General features: G+C 38.9%; 1 protein-coding gene across 4 annotated transcripts in view; it reads left to right on the forward strand.

Annotated features, from left to right (window-relative positions):
- Positions 1 to 18,962, forward strand: part of LOC146622512 (CUB and sushi domain-containing protein 3-like) — a 249,677-nt gene that overhangs the window by 81,673 nt on the left and 149,042 nt on the right. For all 4 annotated transcript variants that reach the window (XM_085366252.1, XM_085366249.1, XM_085366253.1 and 1 more), the window contains exons 6-16: positions 6,790 to 6,902; positions 8,171 to 8,248; positions 9,742 to 9,829; positions 10,453 to 10,577; positions 11,421 to 11,542; positions 13,908 to 14,011; positions 14,297 to 14,409; positions 14,732 to 14,914; positions 16,200 to 16,526; positions 17,351 to 17,545; positions 17,915 to 18,053. In XM_085366252.1, coding sequence (XP_085222378.1) covers positions 6,790 to 6,902; positions 8,171 to 8,248; positions 9,742 to 9,829; positions 10,453 to 10,577; positions 11,421 to 11,542; positions 13,908 to 14,011; positions 14,297 to 14,409; positions 14,732 to 14,914; positions 16,200 to 16,526; positions 17,351 to 17,545; positions 17,915 to 18,053 — 1,587 coding nt within the window. The remainder of the gene's footprint in view (positions 1 to 6,789; positions 6,903 to 8,170; positions 8,249 to 9,741; positions 9,830 to 10,452; positions 10,578 to 11,420; positions 11,543 to 13,907; positions 14,012 to 14,296; positions 14,410 to 14,731; positions 14,915 to 16,199; positions 16,527 to 17,350; positions 17,546 to 17,914; positions 18,054 to 18,962) is intronic.

Consider the following 18,962-nt stretch of genomic DNA (forward strand, 5'->3'; position numbering starts at 1 on the left):
AGGCCTGACGCCGCCTATAAACAAGTGCTCAGCCACCCACACACACATATACACAAGCACAGGGAAGGGGGAGCAACACCAAAATACACAACAATAATAATAATAATAATAATATAATACATAACTGCTCAGGGATCCTGGGTCGCCCAGTCCCAGGACCCTGACAAATTTAGCCAATTGGCCATTTTCTGCTTATTGCTTATTCATTTTTGTTGCCATTCATCCCTCCCTTCTCTGCCAGCAACCAAAGAAATCTGTAAAAATAAATAAATAAGTGAACCATTTTACTGCTAACGAGTTAACAAGTTTAATACAGATCTAAGAAATTAGATCCCACATGTAAAAACAAAAACAAAACACTGGCCTCTGCCATCGGGGATTGTGATATTATTTATGGATAAGCTGATGGCAGTCAAGAAGGTGATATTGGTCAATACAGATGTTCTGTTGAAACATCTGTGCAGCCTTGTTTATGTGCATAGTTATGCATTTTATAGAATGTTGCTTGTAAAAACAGCCGCATGTTGGAAACAGAAGTGATAAATATGCCTTTAATGAATTTTCACAGACAGTTGTTGGGAAAATAAACGACTTTAAATATGCCTCGTGGATCTGGAACGCTAAATAAATTCACAAATTTGCTGTTGCTGTAATTCAAATTGCACACGAATGAAAAATCTTTGACAGAGTTTTGTTTAGACAGGATTTTTTCTGGTTTTCTGTAGATGTTTGACGTAGAAATCACTCTAATCTGAAACAAGGAAGTATGAAAATGTTTTAACCCCTAACCTCAAGGCTAAGGTTATTCATCTCCTTTTTGTCCTGTGCTTTATTTGATCCTGCCAGGCGTTAATTATAATTGGCTCAAAGAAAATCGAATCAATCATCAAGCTAGCGAGCTTTGTTGTCCCTTAGAGTTGTCATTCTGAGTCAGAGAGAGCGAGAGAGGCAAACACTGTGTCAGTGAGAGACCGAGTCAAAAAGAGAGGTGCTCTGGGTGTGGTGATGACTGCTAAGTATTGTATGTTGACGCACTAAGAAGAGCGTGGCAGGAAGCTGATACGGGATGACACTGATGTGTTTTGACAGGCCATCACGTAACCCTCTTCTCATAGGTGTAAAAGCACCAATTTTAACCCTTTCACTGACAGAAATATGTTTCCTTTTTAAAGGTTTCGAGCCCCACTGGAAATGCTTTGTGGGTTTTTTTTTGTGGCTTCTACTTTCCAGCTGAAAACTAGATGATGACCAAAGTGAACATACTTACCTTTTTTTAAAAACTTTTTTAAGCGAAAGAAATAAAAACACTTAATAAATACAAATTTTTTAAACTTTCCTAAATTTATCGAATCTTGTAGATTAACATTTAAAAGATAGATTTTTATTCATCTTTATTAATTTCCAATAAATTCTTAACTTGAAGATGCTAAGCTATGTATGTTCTGGGTTATTATTGGGGTTTAGTATGCTGATGGATAAATGATTAAACTTCATAATAGCTCTATCGATGATGATCTACAGGGCAAAGATGGAAAAGTCACCACTATCATTAAGGGGGCAAATTTTGCTTGCTGACAGGCCAGGTTGCACCCAGCATGTGTGGATGCACTGCGCAGAGGTTTATTGGATGAGGATTTGCATTATTTGCCGTGTATGCATCAGACACTGTTCAGTAAACAATATTTTTTAGACACAGTTTTGAGAACTATTGCAGACAGTAAAGCTCAGTCAAGAAACATTAGACATTTTGGAAAGTCTATTTTTTCCTGATTGCATCATGGTCGTCTTGTGCACTGCCGGGATTCTCTGTCTGCTCCTTTGGCTGGCTTTCCTGTGCTGTGTCACACATTTCTATACCGAGCATGAGTGAAGCAAGGCTCGTAAAACAACAGACTTCAGAATAAAAGCGTTTAACAGAGGCCGTATATATAATGCTATTAAAATGTATTTTGTAATAGTGTAAATCTGACATGTCTTTTATAAGCCATGTTTCAAATAAATAACAATTTAAATTCATGCAGAACCTGCATTAAACTCTGATAATTAACATCTGCTAGCTTTGTAATGCAATAAACATTTTTTGTTTTTTTTAATAAATCAAGTACATTTTCCAACAAAAATAGGGGCTTTCTTACATTTTTGTACATTATAACATCTTTGGCTTAAATGAAATTAAAGATGACATTTTGGTGGTGTTGCAAAAACATTTTTTATAACTAAAAATATGCAATAAACTATATCTACATGTCAGATAAAATCTCTCATGAACATATCTCCTTTTGGAGACTCCTCTATTAAATACTGGGCGGACTGAGACATTAATTTAAGGGTATAAATTGTTATGTTATATTTTTCTATAAGGTAAAATCATTTACAAAGCAGTAATTGAATATGTAGCGGTTTCTCTCCTGGGTATGGTGTCCATGCATCACTTGAAACTCCAAGATGATGTTATTATCCGTTACAAATGTCAGAGGCTGTCAGACAGAGTTCTTGTTTTAAGCCCAACAATCCAAGTGGGACCCAGTGAGCTTGAGTGCAGCGGGGGCAAGAATTTTAGAGAGATGGCTTCAACTTCGCCAGGTAAACAAACAGACAAGCAAACAAACACGATTCAGTGCGAGCGATTCTCTCGTGACTATAAAATTCATTGCTTTTGCTCGCTCTCTTTTATGAGTGTCTTTTGAATGTGTGCAAGGCCATTGGACAGGCAAACTCTCAAACATCCTAACATATAGCACCAGCTGCAGGCAGAGACAAGTAAACTGTCAATTTACCCTTGAGGTTTACAGCTGCTTAGCAATGATTTAGAGCCTGAAACCTCAAACTCTGCAAGATTTAAGATTGACTGTTAGCCTTTTTATCAGGCAGAAAGACTTGAAATGGCATCCAACTTCTTATCCTCCCTTGAACCTGTAGCATTACATTTTAATATTAGGTTATTATATCCGAATATAGCATGAATATAAATGTGATCACCGAAAAGTAGTGTCAAATTTAGAAACCTTAATCCTGGATAAGTCCTGCATTATACCCAAGACAGTGCAGGTCAGAGAAACATAATTCACATTCAAATCAATTCATATTTTCCACATCTCTGTAATTCCACATGTATAAACTGAAAAAACAAAAAAACCTCTCAGTTACCCATTGTTGTCAACCACCTTCCTGTAAGTGAATGTAGACGTTATTATAGACTTACAGGATGGTTGGAAATCCACAATTTCCAGACCCAAGGAATGACATGTGTTTTCCTGACACCTCTTACCAGCTTTTATCCGTTTATCAATTGAAGATTTCTATCAGATTTCTGCAAATGAGTTTATTGATTCCATCAAGCTGGGGAAGTTTGAGGATACACATCAATCACCATGAAAATAGACAAAAGCAAAAAATAAATAAATAATCTGACAAAAACCAACAGTGGAGTCTGGCAAAGCCAAAGAAAGCAGTTCTTTGTTATTCTTCTGACCTTTAATGTGATTGTTCAGCCCTGTTCACAAAGGGCAAAAACAACAAGCTGTAGATTACACGTCAGTCATTATTCCAAATGTAGACACAGAGCATAAAACCTCCAAGGCTTTGCAAATATTAGATACAGTTTTTGCTTATAGAGCATACTCTTAAATTACTTTTTTTAACATCTACTTTTTTCACAGTTTGAGTCCTGTTACAGTCTTTGATCAGTCGGGTAGATTTTTTTTTTCTTCCTTCTTGGTTCACCGAATATAGTCTTGCATAGCAGCTAAATGCTTTTCAGAGAAAGATACCAGGTTAAGCAATTAATGTGAATAGTTGCCGGTTATACACCAATCCTGTTATGAGAAACCAGTGTGGTGCGGGCCAACAGGCGCCAATCTGCTTGAGTTCATTTCCTGAGCTGTAACTGATGAGGGAGCAGCGGAAGTGATGGAGAGCAACGGCTTCTCCCTTATCACATAAAACATTCCTAGAACTACTCCCTGCTGTCAGATTTTATAAAACATATGTGGGAGGAAAAGATAAAAATCACCCGGGAGTTCCTTTTTTCATAAGTTTGATCGCTTATTATCTGTGGTACACCAACATCTAACCCTCAACTCTGTGAAAGAAAGTGAAGACCCCAGAGGTTTCAGCTCATTGCCATGGCCTCTGGGCCACGTTTGGCCAAAGTACCACCACGCTGAGACCTGTTAAGTTAGTATTTTGATAAAACTGCCATGTTCCCTTCAGCACTGTCTTATCAAATCATGCACATTTCAGTCATTTAGTCATGAGTGCCTTGCAAACCTATGAAACAATAGGTCTTGGCCCCAAATCAGCAATACAAAGTATGTACATTTTGGATAAAATCAATCGCATAAAATGAGCAGCCTGAGTGAGTCAGAGATAGAAAGGCAGTGCATTATGTGACGAATCCATTTTTATCCCCGTTGGATTTTCTCATCTTTTTCACTTTGCCTGTATTTGAGGAGGTAGAATGAGAAAACAGTAGACAGCACTCACTTGTTCTCGTCTGTCTTAAGGAGACTGGGCATCCGAGTTATTTATTTGTTTCAATGACAGTTACATTAATGAATACCTGTGACATGCATCAATGTTTTGCAAAGTACCACTGAATTATTTGGCACAAGCATCTGGCTGCTCTTAAAAAATGTATCGCTAACTGGACAAACAAGGACAAGTGCAATAAAAAAAAAAATGGAAGAAATAATAGAATGCAGATAATATACTCATCAGTAGTTGCACACATATACATATGTTAGTTGGATACAATGTTCAATATTTCTGCAAAAAAACTAAAAAAAACCTAAAAACAAAAACTCACATATAGGTACATAAGAAAATTAAGATGCTGCGAGGCTTTTCTTCTCTGGCAGCCTTCAGCCTGTGAGCACGTTTGTGTTCATTTGGGTGTCTGTCCTCACTGGGAACAGCAGCTTGAGCGTGTGGTGAGGGAGTGTGCAAACCAAGCATCGCAGGAACCACATCACAATACATGTAATGTATTTTCACAATGTACCTGCATTTCTTTTTATAGCAGGGAGTTATTGCATAACTTTAATAGAATGGCTTACTGACTTTGATGCACATTCTTGCAAAAACTATACTCACTGGAGCAAGATATCTGCAAGGTGCCATTAAGCCTTGATTTACTGTTGATGGCGGATCATGTTTTCCTCTGTCTGCCAACTCTCCCTTTGTGACAACAGTATATTTGTTTCCACGGGCTTTAAATTTGTAACCTCACCGCTACTTCTGGATGGGTATAATTTTGTTATATCGATCTATGTTGTTTACACACTTTGAGCAGATTTTTTTTTTTAAATAATTCCCAGTTTCGCTACAAGAAACATGGCAGCAAAGTCTTCTCCTACAGCTGTTTGAAAGTTGCTCTTTTTCATTCTGCCTGTATATTAGTGCCATTAGCATTTTATCAATGACGCATTGCGATAAAAGGTCAGCTTTTGTGTGAAAATCAATCACCCTTTAACTTCCCTCTTGAAGCTGCCATCATCTCCCCGTGTGATTGATAATTTGGGTTAAAGAGGTCAGTATTCAAAAAATTCATCTAGTTTGTGCATCAACAAAAAGTAAAACCAAAGAACAACAAAAGCATTCAGCAGCATGTAATCTGCCTGACACATGTTTCAGTCTGAGGTAAGGCAGGTCACGTTTAAACAGCAGGGACCAGAGGTGTAATCAAAGTAAGGAGAAATCAAATGCCAAGTAGACTTACTAATACATTTATTAAATCTGCAATAGTCACCAATTAGTCACCTTTTTCCTTTCACTTTTCTACATCACTGTGTTCCTGCCTCTTTTTCCAACTGTCACTTTCATTTATTTTTCATTTTACTTATTATTACTGCCCCTTAGGTTGCTCGGTAGTAAATGCCAAAGAAATTACGTAGCCAAACCTTAATAAAAAAAAAAAATGACTGCACACACCTTAAGACATGCAACTGGGTGGGCACACATGCAGGCACATAAACTGTGGGTTTGTGTGAAACGCATTATTTTTCATGAGAGAGACAATTTGGAAGCACAGGGCTCGACTGTCCCAAGCCCTTGGTTAATAGCTACAATGGCATTGTGTGCTATTGACTGCAATATGACAGAGCATGGTGAAGTGATTACAGAGCAATAGAAAAAAAACAGCTGGTTAGCCAGAGAAATGAAAAGGTCCAGCAACCTCTATGATTATAGAGCATCCCTGATGCTGTGGCCAAGCACAGAATAAAAGCTCTGATCTAAAACCAGCTGAAGACACTAAAACAGATGTAGTGAAAACACACAGAAACTTTGAGTCATGCAAACTAGTTTTTGCAACACCACCACAGCACACTGACAGCACGTGTGCACATAGGTACCCTCACATTTACTCTTTGTGCTGATTTTTCCTTTACTCCCTTACATATGTATTTATATACACAGTCAAATTACTGCCAGATTTCTTAGATTTCGTTGTTGGGTTTTATTTTAAGATCACAGTTTTTCTCTCCAGGCATGACATAATTAGCAGATGTTAGTAGTAGATGATTCATTCAGTGGCCCATCCCTATAGCTGGTGCGCTGCAGATCTCCCATTCTCATAAAGAATCTCGTAAAAGAAAAATTACAGCTTTTTATTCATGGTTTTCCTAATCCATATGGAAATGCCCTATAAAGACATAATATAATGTATATACTGTAAATAGGTGTCTTATGAGGGGCTCATTAACTAACACTTATTACAGGGAGTAAATTAAATTAAAAAGCAACATTTTTTCTCTTGTTTTTCTTGTTTGTTTGACTGTTTACACACAGGCTAACTGGAATGAATATTCCAGCACCCATCATTAGCAACAAAAACTGGTTACGACTGCATTTTGTGACGGAGAGCAACCACCGCCACAAAGGCTTCAGGGCTCAGTATCAAGGTAAGACATGATTGCTTCATTTGCACATCGTAATAGAGGGCCCCCTACATGAACAAAAGGGTTCATCGTAGGAAAAACACACTGTAATTACAAAACATGTTTTTGATCTTTGTTAACTGAATATCAAACACTTTGATTAATATTCTCTGTAGAGGGCATGAAGGCTTTTTCTGCTTTAAATCAATGACTTCAAAGCGCCTTGTTAATCAAATATTTGAGAGATAAATACTGTATATATATATTCTCACCCTCGCAATACTACAGCTCAATAGTCTCGTACACTCTCATTGTTTTATAGCCTGACTTTAAGTCAGTGTATGTGCTGCATGGACTATTTGCTGCATATACTTAGCCTCGAAGTGTAGCCCTAAAACAGATTTGAAATCTGCTTGTTCACTATAAAGCTCTATACAAACATTGAATAACATGCATGTGGCAAATCGTTGTAAATGTAAGACAAGCATTCATTCAGGTGCATGAAAAGTCACCTTTGTCCTCTCCTTTTAATTACTATGTAGTGGTCAAGCAGTTTTTATGAGTTTTCATATGAACATAGATATTTTTAAACAGACAAGCACTTAGAGGTTTTATTGAGCAGTGTGCTTAAAAGCATGTATTAGTTCTCATCGAATCAGCAAATAGATTCCCCTCCTTTCTTTTGTACTTGTGTGGAAAGAACCAGCTGACCTAGAGTGCAATTCAGAGGAGAGGCATTGCTCCAGTACTTTCAAATTCAAATAGCCTTGTTTTTGCTTGGTTTTTGCTTGATACACCATTTTACCGCTCATGGCTGTTCTGTTAATGATGACAGCCACTTGCATCACCTGGCTTTTGTTTGCAATCTGGCCCCTGCTGTGTTTAATTAGACTTTCTTTAGATAAGTAGCATTGCAGTCCTGGGGCGGCTTTTTGATTCTGCATGGTGTGTGTGTGTGTCCCCACTACAAGCTATAACCATTAAATCCGCTCTGACCAATCAATTTCCATCCACCGTTTAAAATGTGTGAGTTATATCAACAGGCAAACATAATAAACAAATAAATATATAATCTAGGTTTGATTGAATTGCCAGGGCAACCCTTTCGATTGCACCATACCCTTCGGACTAATGCCTTTTGATAAGATGATGCTGAGCAAAAGCAATTACAGTTTGATGTTCTTCATAGGACCAAGTATTATCCAGAGAAAGAAACACTTGTACTGTATCTTCTCACATCTAATACTGTAACTTCTTTTATCTAATGAACTCTTTCTATTGCTCTCGACCAGTGAAAAGCTCTGGAGAGCTTAAATCCAGAGGGGTAAAATTATTACCAGGAAAGGACAACACTAACAAACTGTCTTTGAGTAAGTCTTTTATTTTTCTTATGCAACTGTTTTCATTGTTTGGATTTTTTGTTTATGGAGGGCTTGTGTTCTGGGTCTTTGTTTTCTTTTTGTCGCTTCCCCCCCTTTTTTTGCTGCCTCATTTGATGAAGGAATTAAGCTACAGTACTAGATTTTGCAGAAGTGCAGTCTTTTTTTCTTTCTGATGACCTATTTCCCCTGCTGCCCAGGACTTCCTCCCCTGCCAGAAACTTACTGAGCTAGATCAGCCCTAGTTAGGTATATTGCAGCAAACCACTAAACATGATCAGCTTCTGTCAGACAAAACTCCATCTGTCTCATTCTATTCTATGTAAGCTACACATTACACAGACTTAAGCCCATGCACTATGTGATCTACACATATAGCGGTAGTCAAGGTTGAGTGACCACTCACTTGTCAGATGATTTGTGTACACTTAGAGCGAAGTAAATGCATTCTAATTGCTCGCGGAGCTCTGTCATTAACATAAATCTGGAGTAGAATTCCCTCTAACTCAACAGTGTGCTAAACACTCAGATGATAACAGGTTGTAATCTTTATTGCCTTATGTGTCATAGATTCTGCACTGCATGGAGACATGAATAATGCAGTGAGCTCAAGTCTTTTCTATGAGACAATACTGTATATCATTTCAGAGACTGCGAGGAGAATGCTCCGTACTGTATGCCTTGTGGATTTACTCCGTATAATTGAACTCATAACGACATTATAACCTGTGGCGATTAAGTTCAAAAACGAATGAACTTCCTCAAAGCAAGCAACATGCCATTAGAGCGCCGCACGCTAAAACTGAAGGGTCTCTGTGTGTGTTTGGGGTGATGTCTTGTTGCAAACATTGCAGCAGACCTCAGTGATAATTATGCAGCTACATATTTCATGAGTTTAATTTCCAGTGCATGCAGACATTGATGTACGGATCATAATGTAAGGGGAACATGAGCTTGTTAAGTCAGAACACACAAGCTGTTTTCCTGCCTCTAAATCGCCTCTCTGCATTCTTTCCATGGTAAAGGCAGTATTCAATATAAGCCATATCTCCAAGGCTTTATCTAGTCTACGCAAATTATTATTATGTATGGAGAGTCTGACTGAGTGATTATTGTTGCTCCTGCAAGTGATAGTTGAAGGTTATTTAATCCTCTTAGTGCCTGTTGGATCCAGATAGATTTTCCTCTATTTTGTTTAGCTCAGGTAAGAGTGCTGCGTTTACCCTTGCCACTCACTGTAATATCACAAAACACAACAGCACTGAAAAAAAAGCTGTTAGTTAAAAGTCTCTGACATTTCGAGATGAGGTCAAACCGTCATGTGTCAGAACTTTATGATTCGTGAAAGCAAAAACTGTTGAACATGCAGGGTTATCGGCTATTCAGGTGCTTGCTGTTGCAGTGGGTGTTGTCTGAATACACTGGGCTTTAGCAATTCAAGTGTCTCTCTCACAGTGTTCTTGGTCCCTGTCTTCTCTGCTTAGTGAATGAAGGAGGAATCAAACAGGTGTCTAATTACTGCCCTGACCCAGGGGAGCCGGAAAACGGCAAACGGATAGGCTCCGATTTCAGGTGAGTTGTTGTTTCGCAGCTTGAGTGAAGGATACGTAGCGTATGTGCAGATGTGTGCTGAGGGATATTGAAATGAGTGCTCCGCTTTCAGTATTATAACTTGCGCCACATGACTGCATGTCATGAGTTTTTACTGTCACAATCTATTAAGTCAGCAACAGGTGTGCACATAAACTAGTGTTAACCAGTTTATTCTCCACCTGCTGCAGATTTCAAACATTCTTTGCTTTATTTACTGTCATTTTAGTAGATTCTCAGTCTGTTGGCTATAATCTTCTTGTTAATATTGTGCAATTTAATTTGTCTCAGTGCCCATTTAGCAAGCATAGGAAAAAGATAACAGGGAAAATAATATGATCAACTTTCAGTCTCTTTGTTCTGTTATGTGGCATGGTTTGATTTTTTTTTCAGTCTTATCCTGTTATGTGTGCATAGGGAAGCCCAGTGTAGTCACCTGTGACAGTACAAGTCCATTGTCATTGTCTCGCATTACTGCATCATATACTCGTTTCTTTGTAAATGAATGACCTGAAACAAATAATGAATTTGATATTTCATCAGGAGTCATTTTTGAGGAATTGATTGCTTTTTTCGGGCATTAATGGTGTTTGCTATCTTCTCAGTATCGGAGCAACTGCTCAATTTACCTGTGATGAAGACCATGTGCTGCAGGGTTCCAAAACGATTACCTGCCAGCGCGTTGCCGAAGTCTTCGCTGCTTGGAGCGACCACAGACCCGTCTGCAAGGGTGAGCGGGGCTTCCGATGAGCTAATAAAACTGTTTGATTAAGGCGGTGCCTCTGGATATATGCTCCATGCAGATAGAGGAAAGTTCATTGCTGTTAATTATGTATGAAAGCCTCTTCTGCTACACTCTGCTTTTCCATTCCAAAATGCCCTCACTGTTTTTCTGTGTTTCATAATACCTGGAGCACCTTTTAGAATTTGATTAATGGAAATGTGACTAATAGACCTCCTCTCTACTTGTGCAAACAATATATTACCTTTCAGTCACATTACAATGCACGAGTTATTACTCTGCCTTCTGAGCGCCACTTTCATCAATATTTATTGTGAAGTTGAAATTAATTTTTATGGGTCATTTAGTGATGTTTATGCTGTGTGTCCAGCACAGATCTTTATATCTTTTCTATATACACAGACAAGTATAAAATGATAAATATGTAAAAATGCCGTTTGGCCTGAATTTTTGGTCACTGAAAGTACAATGAAAATGTTTGGGTTGACCTTTTTGCCTTTAAAGCTCCACCAATTCTCCAAGGTACACTTACTGAGAGATTTTAAATCAGCGTTCCAGATTGGAGAACTTTATGAACTAGAAAAGTTTGAGCTGTCTCAGTTAAGATCAGGGCTCAGTGGGGATCACACACTGTGCTGGAGGACTCCTTTTTCTTCATGATTCTCACGATGGTTCTGTATTGCTCGTGTACGTTGGGGGTTATTATGTCACGTCATATTGCAGAACGCACTTCAGACAAGTCAGTGATAATAGCAAAACATTTAAAGTGCCAAAAAAGTTACACAGGCTGTATATCTTCTCTGCTTTGATATTCCTCTTATACTGTTGCAGTGAAAACCTGCGGGTCGAATCTACAGGGACCGTCGGGGACGTTTACATCCCCTAACTTTCCTATCCAATATGAGAGTAACTCGCAGTGTGTGTGGATCATCACTGCCAGTGATCCGAACAAGGTAGGAGAACTTGTACACTGTCCATTAAACATCCACCACTACTGTTACAATGGTAACCGTAGCAGTCGATGTTTGAGGTGAGGATTCAGTAGTGACAAGTCTTGTTATCTTGGCTTTTTTCCGCATTTTTCTGTGTTAATAAAATAGCGGTAAATTCTGATACAGTAAATCACAAAAACTATGCATTTTCACCTTTCTCTGCTCACCGCCGCATTGGAACAAAGCAGTTACTTCCAAAATATAAATGCAATAGACAAAAGGTCAAGATTAGAAGCCCAGTGAGGCTCATGATTGCAATAATAAGAGTAAAGGTTTTGTGTAGTGCCAACCTGCAATTCCATTAAGGTAATAAATAGTAGACCAACACTTGTAAAATTTACCTCTGAGTAATCTCTTTGCACTGCACCTCTCTCATTAGTTTTATTTTAAAAAAAACACATTATTTTGTTGCTCCTGAGCACCATTACATTTGTTCTGTGAAAATAGTTCCTTCCCTGTAGAGCATTTGTCGACGTATTTCCTTGGAATTTTTGGATCTGTGTTTTATATGCATCTGTTTTTTTCCAGGGTTATCCAAGTTAGGAGGGGCTACATAGAATATGCATATATTTCCATTTTTACTTTCTGTCATTAATGCACATCGCAGGAGTGGATGGCATTTCGGTTCTCACTAGATTACCAGCTTGACTGTGGCTGTTGGCAGCCTAGCGATTCGCTTCATTCATCTGTGGTCACGGAAATGGGGAGAAATAATGATTGATTGAGACCAGCTTTTCCCCAAAGTGAAGAGGTCAAAGCTGTTTTCCAAATGGTCATTACTGCTCTCCTACATAAATTTGTCTTTCTATTGGTATTCTATCCAGTGAGCCATATACACAGGGGTGTCGACTAAGTACTTTCCTGCTAATAAATAATAACTAACCAACTGACGCTCATTCAGAACTCACTAGGACTGGCAAGTGCCATAGCTTTGTGCCACTGTGCACTCTCCTAGGCAAACAAGCCATTGACTTGGCACTGAAACTTGGTCCATTAGTGTTATTATGGTAATTATGCTTATTTGCGTGTCGTAATGAGGCTGTTATACATACATATTGTGCAGACGCTGCCCAACCCATGGCCAAAAGAACGAAGGCTATGGATGAGCAAGCGGCCATCATATGGTTGTCATCAACAGATGTGACACTGGTGTCATTACGGCATCCTTCCTTTCATCACTAATCCGTGCAGGCAAAGTGCAGGCTGAGATAATGTGGCATGTTTGTGTAATGCCTCTGCAGCAGACATGATTATTAGTGTAAGCAGCTGTTGCCAGTTTGATCTTTAAAAATGTCATCTTTTGTGACGCTATGTACATTTGTTAAGGGGGTAAAAAGATTCACCAGTGACAGCCGACAAAGATATCTCAAGGGTAAATGCAGACAGGCAATTAATAATTTCATATGCTTAAGTTTGCTTTACTCTGATTGGTTCTTAAAATTCGATTTGTGTTCTGAAGTGATGCTGCTGTCAGTTTCTATATTGCTCTGAAGGATGCTTGCGGTGTCCTTTGTCTATGCTGCACATCCCCATTAACATTCACTCTATAAGCCTTTTCCTATAAAAAGTCAAAAATCTGATATGACTTGTGTTTTATATTTTCCCTCTATTTCCCCGAACGCCACTGTTGATTTAAGTTTTCGGGTAGTTTGTGGATATTTGATTAAAGTACCAGAATATATTGTATGTTATAGCAGCTATGTGAATTATGAAAATAGAAGGAAGCGTCTTCAGCTTTTATAGCTCTGCTTGATCAAACATTGAGCTGTCCTCCTGTGCAAATGTATATGACATTACATGGAGTTTCTCTGTGTAGGCCTGCCTTTTGCAGTTTAGCTACAATATCTTCAGCAACATTTTCCCAAAAGGCAAGTTATGGAAATGAGCAGCTATGTTATGAATATCATAAAAATTAGATGGTGGCTTATTTGGTAATCAATCTTTAGAATAACTGCTCATCTGATTGAGAGGGTTTGGCCTATTTAAATGAACGCAATGAATAACATTGACTGGCGGGGTTAGCAATGTCTGTCAGGAGACCTCTCTGTTTGAATCCCTTCAGTGTAAACAGCTTCCACAGGCAAATGGCGACTTTCAGCTTCATGGTTTTGTTGAAATGTATTGAAAAAAAAAAACTGCTGACAGAAAATTGACTTCTCAGCAAATGTTCATAAACTATCTGCAATATACCATGCTGGCTTACTTTATATATATATCATTCAGTAGAGTGTTCTCAAATGTTATTGAATGGTGTAAGGAGGGCTTTGCTGTTTGCAAATTCACGACCAATCATAGACTGTCATAGTGACTTTGTATTTTACAACAGGTCATTCAGATCAACTTTGAAGAATTCGACCTAGAAATTGGGTATGACTCCCTAACTATTGGAGATGGAGGGGAAGTAGGTGACTCTAAAAAGATCATTCAAGTGTAAGTATTTCATAAACTACTTCATTGGATAGATTATTTTAGCATAATATTGCAGTCAAATCTTTCCAAATCTTTTTGTGAGTCGACATTAAAAGAAATACTTGAACAAAAGAATCCTTGAACCGGTTAAATGACTCCACCACTTCAAGTGTGGCTTACTTGTTCAAGTTACTTGTGTTTTTTATCTGCGTATAACAATGTTTGTCTTCTAATCTGCTTAACGTGTAATGAAATCTCTCAATAGTGAATTTTGATCCCACACTGGCTTGTTTGTCTTATCTGCAGGCTCACTGGGAGCTTTGTCCCAGACCTAATTGTCAGCATGTCCCATCAGATGTGGCTTCACCTCCAGTCTGATGAGAGTGTTGGCTCAATTGGATTCAAGATCAACTACAAAGGTACACACACTATTGTGCTGATGCCATCTCTCACTGTCTGTATTCATGTCTGTCTCTGACTGTCTCTCACTAAAGCAGCAATTTTATTTTCCTGTCTGCCTTCCTGCCGATCTGTCACTCTTTTATCTTTCTACTTCTTAAAAAAACTTTCTTAACCCAACTTCCACACTCTTCAACTGCACCTATACAGATAATCTTAAAGAAAAAAAAAAACTATCTCAGACTACTTTCCTTGACGTAATCCTCTGCTCTCCCCCTCCCATTTCCACTCTCTTTCTCACTTACTTCATCTGTCCGTCCCCCTCTTTTCTCTTCTCCACAGAAATTGACAAAGAGAGTTGTGGCGACCCCGGTACACCTCTGTATGGCTATCAAGAGGGAACTGGTTTTTTAAATGGAGATGTTTTACGCTTTGAATGCCAATTTGGATTTGAGCTCATTGGGGAAAGGATGATAACCTGCCAGAACAACAATCAGTGGTCAGCTAATATCCCCATCTGCATATGTGAGTCCCATACTTGTTTTTAATGACACCGGATAAGCAATTACTTATCAATCAATCAATCAATCAATCTTTATTTATAAAGCACTTTTCATACAGAGAAAATGTAGCACAAAGTGCTTTACATAGTTAAAAGCAGCCCACCCCACCCTCCAACTCACTCCCCACACTCTCAATACACATATATCCCCCCACCCACACACACATACACACACGCGCACACTTAAAGAGTAAAAATTGGGCTGGGCTCGCATGAGCCAAGTGAGGAAACACTATAACAGGGAGCCGTCTGCACCGGGAGCCGGTCACAGACCGCAGCCTCCAGGCTGGGCACACAGCAGGAGGGAGGCAAAGGAGCCCCCCAGCCAGGCTGAGAGGACCCCAGAGACCCAGCAGCCACGGTCAATAACAGCCCCGGTGCAGAGAGCGCCCTCCGAGGAAACACTGGAGATATGACGCAATACAATATATATAGGGTAAAATGATAAAATAAATAAGAACAGGATACAATATAAATATAAATAGAATAAGAAGATTAAAAAATGAATAAGAATAAAATCAAACAAATATTAGGTAAATCCTAAATTAATAATAGAATAACAGGATAGAATAAATAAGCATAAAATAAATAAACGCTAAGTAAAAGCTAAATTAAAAAGGTGGGTCTTGAGCCTGTTCTTATGTGCTTGGAAGGTTCACAATGACACTGGGCTATTTGAGAAATAATTACAGAGTTGTTAACTGAACATGCAGAGCTGTGCACACAGCACATTGTGTGAAATGGGAAGTTTTTGTTCAAGCTTGCTTTTTTGGGTGGTTGTTGTTGTTGTTGTACTATTTATCTGAACTGGAGAAGGTAACATGCACTCTACTGTTTATCATCCTATGTCAAGGCATCCCTCTCCTTGTAGTTACAACATTCCTAACCTATCTCCATAACAAAAAACTAGACTTGTGTTCCTTCGATTTAACTGCCTCCTTTGGGACAGTGTGCAGTATTCCTGTGCACCTATATTCATATATGTCTGTACTTTTGTACAGTTCTCTGTTCCGTCCTGCTTACAGTTTCATGTTTCTCAAGCTACTCAGCACCCTTGGGAGTAAACCTGTCTCCAGTTTGCTGAGCTACTTATACAGTACTGACATTGTTCTGTAGAGATCTTTGTGCCTGGTCCTGTTATGGGAGATTCTGCAGTGTAGACATGTCGTGTGGCCAGTGAGAGTTGCTGTAAAACAAATTGCTTACTCGGGATATATAACTGATGTTTTTGCCCTCTCTGTCACACAGTTCCCTGTTTCTCTAACTTCACTGCGCCCATGGGGACGGTGTTGTCTCCAGACTATCCAGAAGGCTACGGGAACAACCTTAACTGTGTTTGGCTGATTATCTCTGAGCCTGGCTCCAGGATCCATTTGGCCTTCAATGACTTTGATTTGGAGCCTCCTTACGACTTTCTTACTATCAAAGATGGGGATCAGTCAGGAGCCACAATACTGGGACGCTTCTCGGGGGCTGAAGTTCCTTCCCATCTGACATCCAATAGCAACGTTTTGCAGCTCGAGTTTCAGGCCGATCACTCGATGTCTGGGCGAGGGTTCAACATTACCTATAGCAGTAAGTGGCTGATCAATGGGTAAATGAAACTAAAAGAAAGAGAAATGCATTCACCCTCTACCTTTCATGGTTAGGGATTTTTTTGGTGGTGTCTCAGGTCTGTCTGACCTGTTAAATTTGTACAATTTTTAAACGCAGTTAACCAAACAAAAAAAAAAATTACTAAGCGTACTGTGCAAATTAATTGTATTAATAGAAGAGGAATGAAGTTTAGCAGAACCTGTAGTTTATGTGAATGAGCGTGTTCTCAGTCACAGAGCTTTATTGTCGTCCTTGTTGCTCTTTTAGAAATTATGTTTTTTCCTGATAATAATGGTTATAATTTCTTGGCAGGCATCTTTTATAACACACAAGGACACATTACAATTCATTGAAGCAATGGACAACAAATATTTAAAAAAAAAAAAAGGTTAATAAAACCACTGGCAGATTACAGCTGAGTTTTAATAAGTGTAACCCTAGCACAGCTTTTCCAGTCAAGATTTGAGCAGAAAAGCTGCAGCATAAGTTAGGTTAATAGTACCTTTATAAACAAAAAGCGCCATTTAGTACTGTGGAGGTAGTGCTTAACTCAGATGCCTTATTGCCTATGCAGTGCCATTGTAATTCTTTTGCTTTTCCTCCGGTGCAATTCTCAACAAGCTTTAAAGACAGAGGCTATTGTCAACCCTACGTGTATAGAGCAGACCTTTGTATGTTCTTTTTTCCTCTCTTACGGACAGCTACATCCATTTCCCTTATCTCTCTACTACTCAAAGACCCAATTTCTCATTCACACAAGAGCATTTGTCACTAGATCTTGTTCCCTTTCTTCTCATTACAAGCTTTTGGGCATAATGAGTGCCCTGACCCTGGCATACCGTTGAACGCTAGGCGCTTTGGGGACAGTTTCCAGCTGGGGAGCTCCATCTCTGTTGTTTGCGAGGATGGCTTTATCAAGACACAGGGAGCTGACACCATCACATGCCATCTGGAAGAAGGCAAGGTGATGTGGAGTGGACTCATTCCCAAATGTGAAGGTAATTAAATTGTAATTGCTAACAATTATGTGAATGAGTATAAGTTAACTGCTGAACTGGGATGAGAAAGAAAGAACAGAAACATGATAAAAAAAAAAGTGAGTGGGTTAGTGTGGAACACGGAGTTCAGTCCATCTAAACCGGGCTAGATTTATTTTCAGGTATCTGTAACTCCAGGCCTTTGGTGACTCATCCTATAAGTGTTTTCTTTCAATATTTTTCATGTGGGTATGAACAGATTACCGAGAGGTATCATCTTTAAAGCAACTTTTTTCTCTTTTCTACCTCTCTCCTCTCCTCTCCTCTCCTCACCTCTCCTGCTTTCTTTGTCTTCTTTATGCCCCCTTAAAACTCCTTCCACTGCTCCAGCTCCTTGTGGAGGACACTACTCAGGGCCATCTGGTGTCATCCTCTCCCCCGGGTGGCCAGGCTACTACAAAGATTCCTTGAGTTGTGAGTGGGTCATTGAGGCCGAGCCGGGACGCTCCATCAAGATTAGCTTTGACAGGTCTGTATGACAGTACTGCAACAAGTCAGCCACTGAAACAAAGACACATGTAGAGTGACAAAATCTGGAAAAGGACTTAATTCCTGGTGTAATATAATCACATATTGTGCTGCAGTAGTCATATACCTGCATGCAGACAGACACTCATGTATATATCCCTTTAGTTTATGCATATACAGGACATGTACACAAACATAAATGGCTCCCCTTGGCTGTGGAAGCCTCTGAGTTTGAAATAGAAAGTCAGAGGAGGAAGAACAGACTTTGGTCTAGTTTCCAAAAGTGTTGAAAGCCTCAAGTAATCCTTTATCTTGCTTACCCGCTTTGCTCACTTCCTGAGAGAGCTTCAATAAAAGAAAGTGGGGAAAAAAGGAAAGGGAAAATCTTGGTTTGAAATCTTTATTTCTTAATATTAATAAGTGAAATCATGAAATTCATTCATTCGTTCATGTTGTATAATTGTTGCTTTTTCAAAGGGCTGCCTTTACTGTGACTTTTTTGTTTTGTTTTATTATTTATAAAATTAACCCTCTTTTCCTCTTCCCTCACTTAAAATGAGCACAGGGTTTCTCATGCCTGTTTAAAGCATTACATCTATGATGGCACTATACTCGAGGCAATCTTCACAGTTTCTTATATCAGTGAGATAAGAATGCATAAATTTCAGTCAGGAAACGTCAATAATATTGACAGATATATCTGTGTTGATCCCAGTTGTTTGATGGGGGGGTTAAGAAGGTTGCAACAGATGCATAGCAATGTCACATTTCCAGGAACTGTTCCAATTATTGGAATTTTTGCTGTAGCGCTTATTTATTTTTTTACCCATTGCAGAAAATTAGGATGTTTTTCTGTAAAAGAAATTACATTTTCTTTTTACAGCTTGGTAATACTGTGTTAATATTGGGA

Source organism: Diplotaxodon limnothrissa, linkage group LG11 (genome assembly GCF_057381915.1).
Source record: "Diplotaxodon limnothrissa isolate DT_005_m linkage group LG11, D_limnothrissa_male_GT1.1, whole genome shotgun sequence".
Taxonomy (NCBI): Eukaryota; Metazoa; Chordata; class Actinopteri; order Cichliformes; family Cichlidae; genus Diplotaxodon; species Diplotaxodon limnothrissa.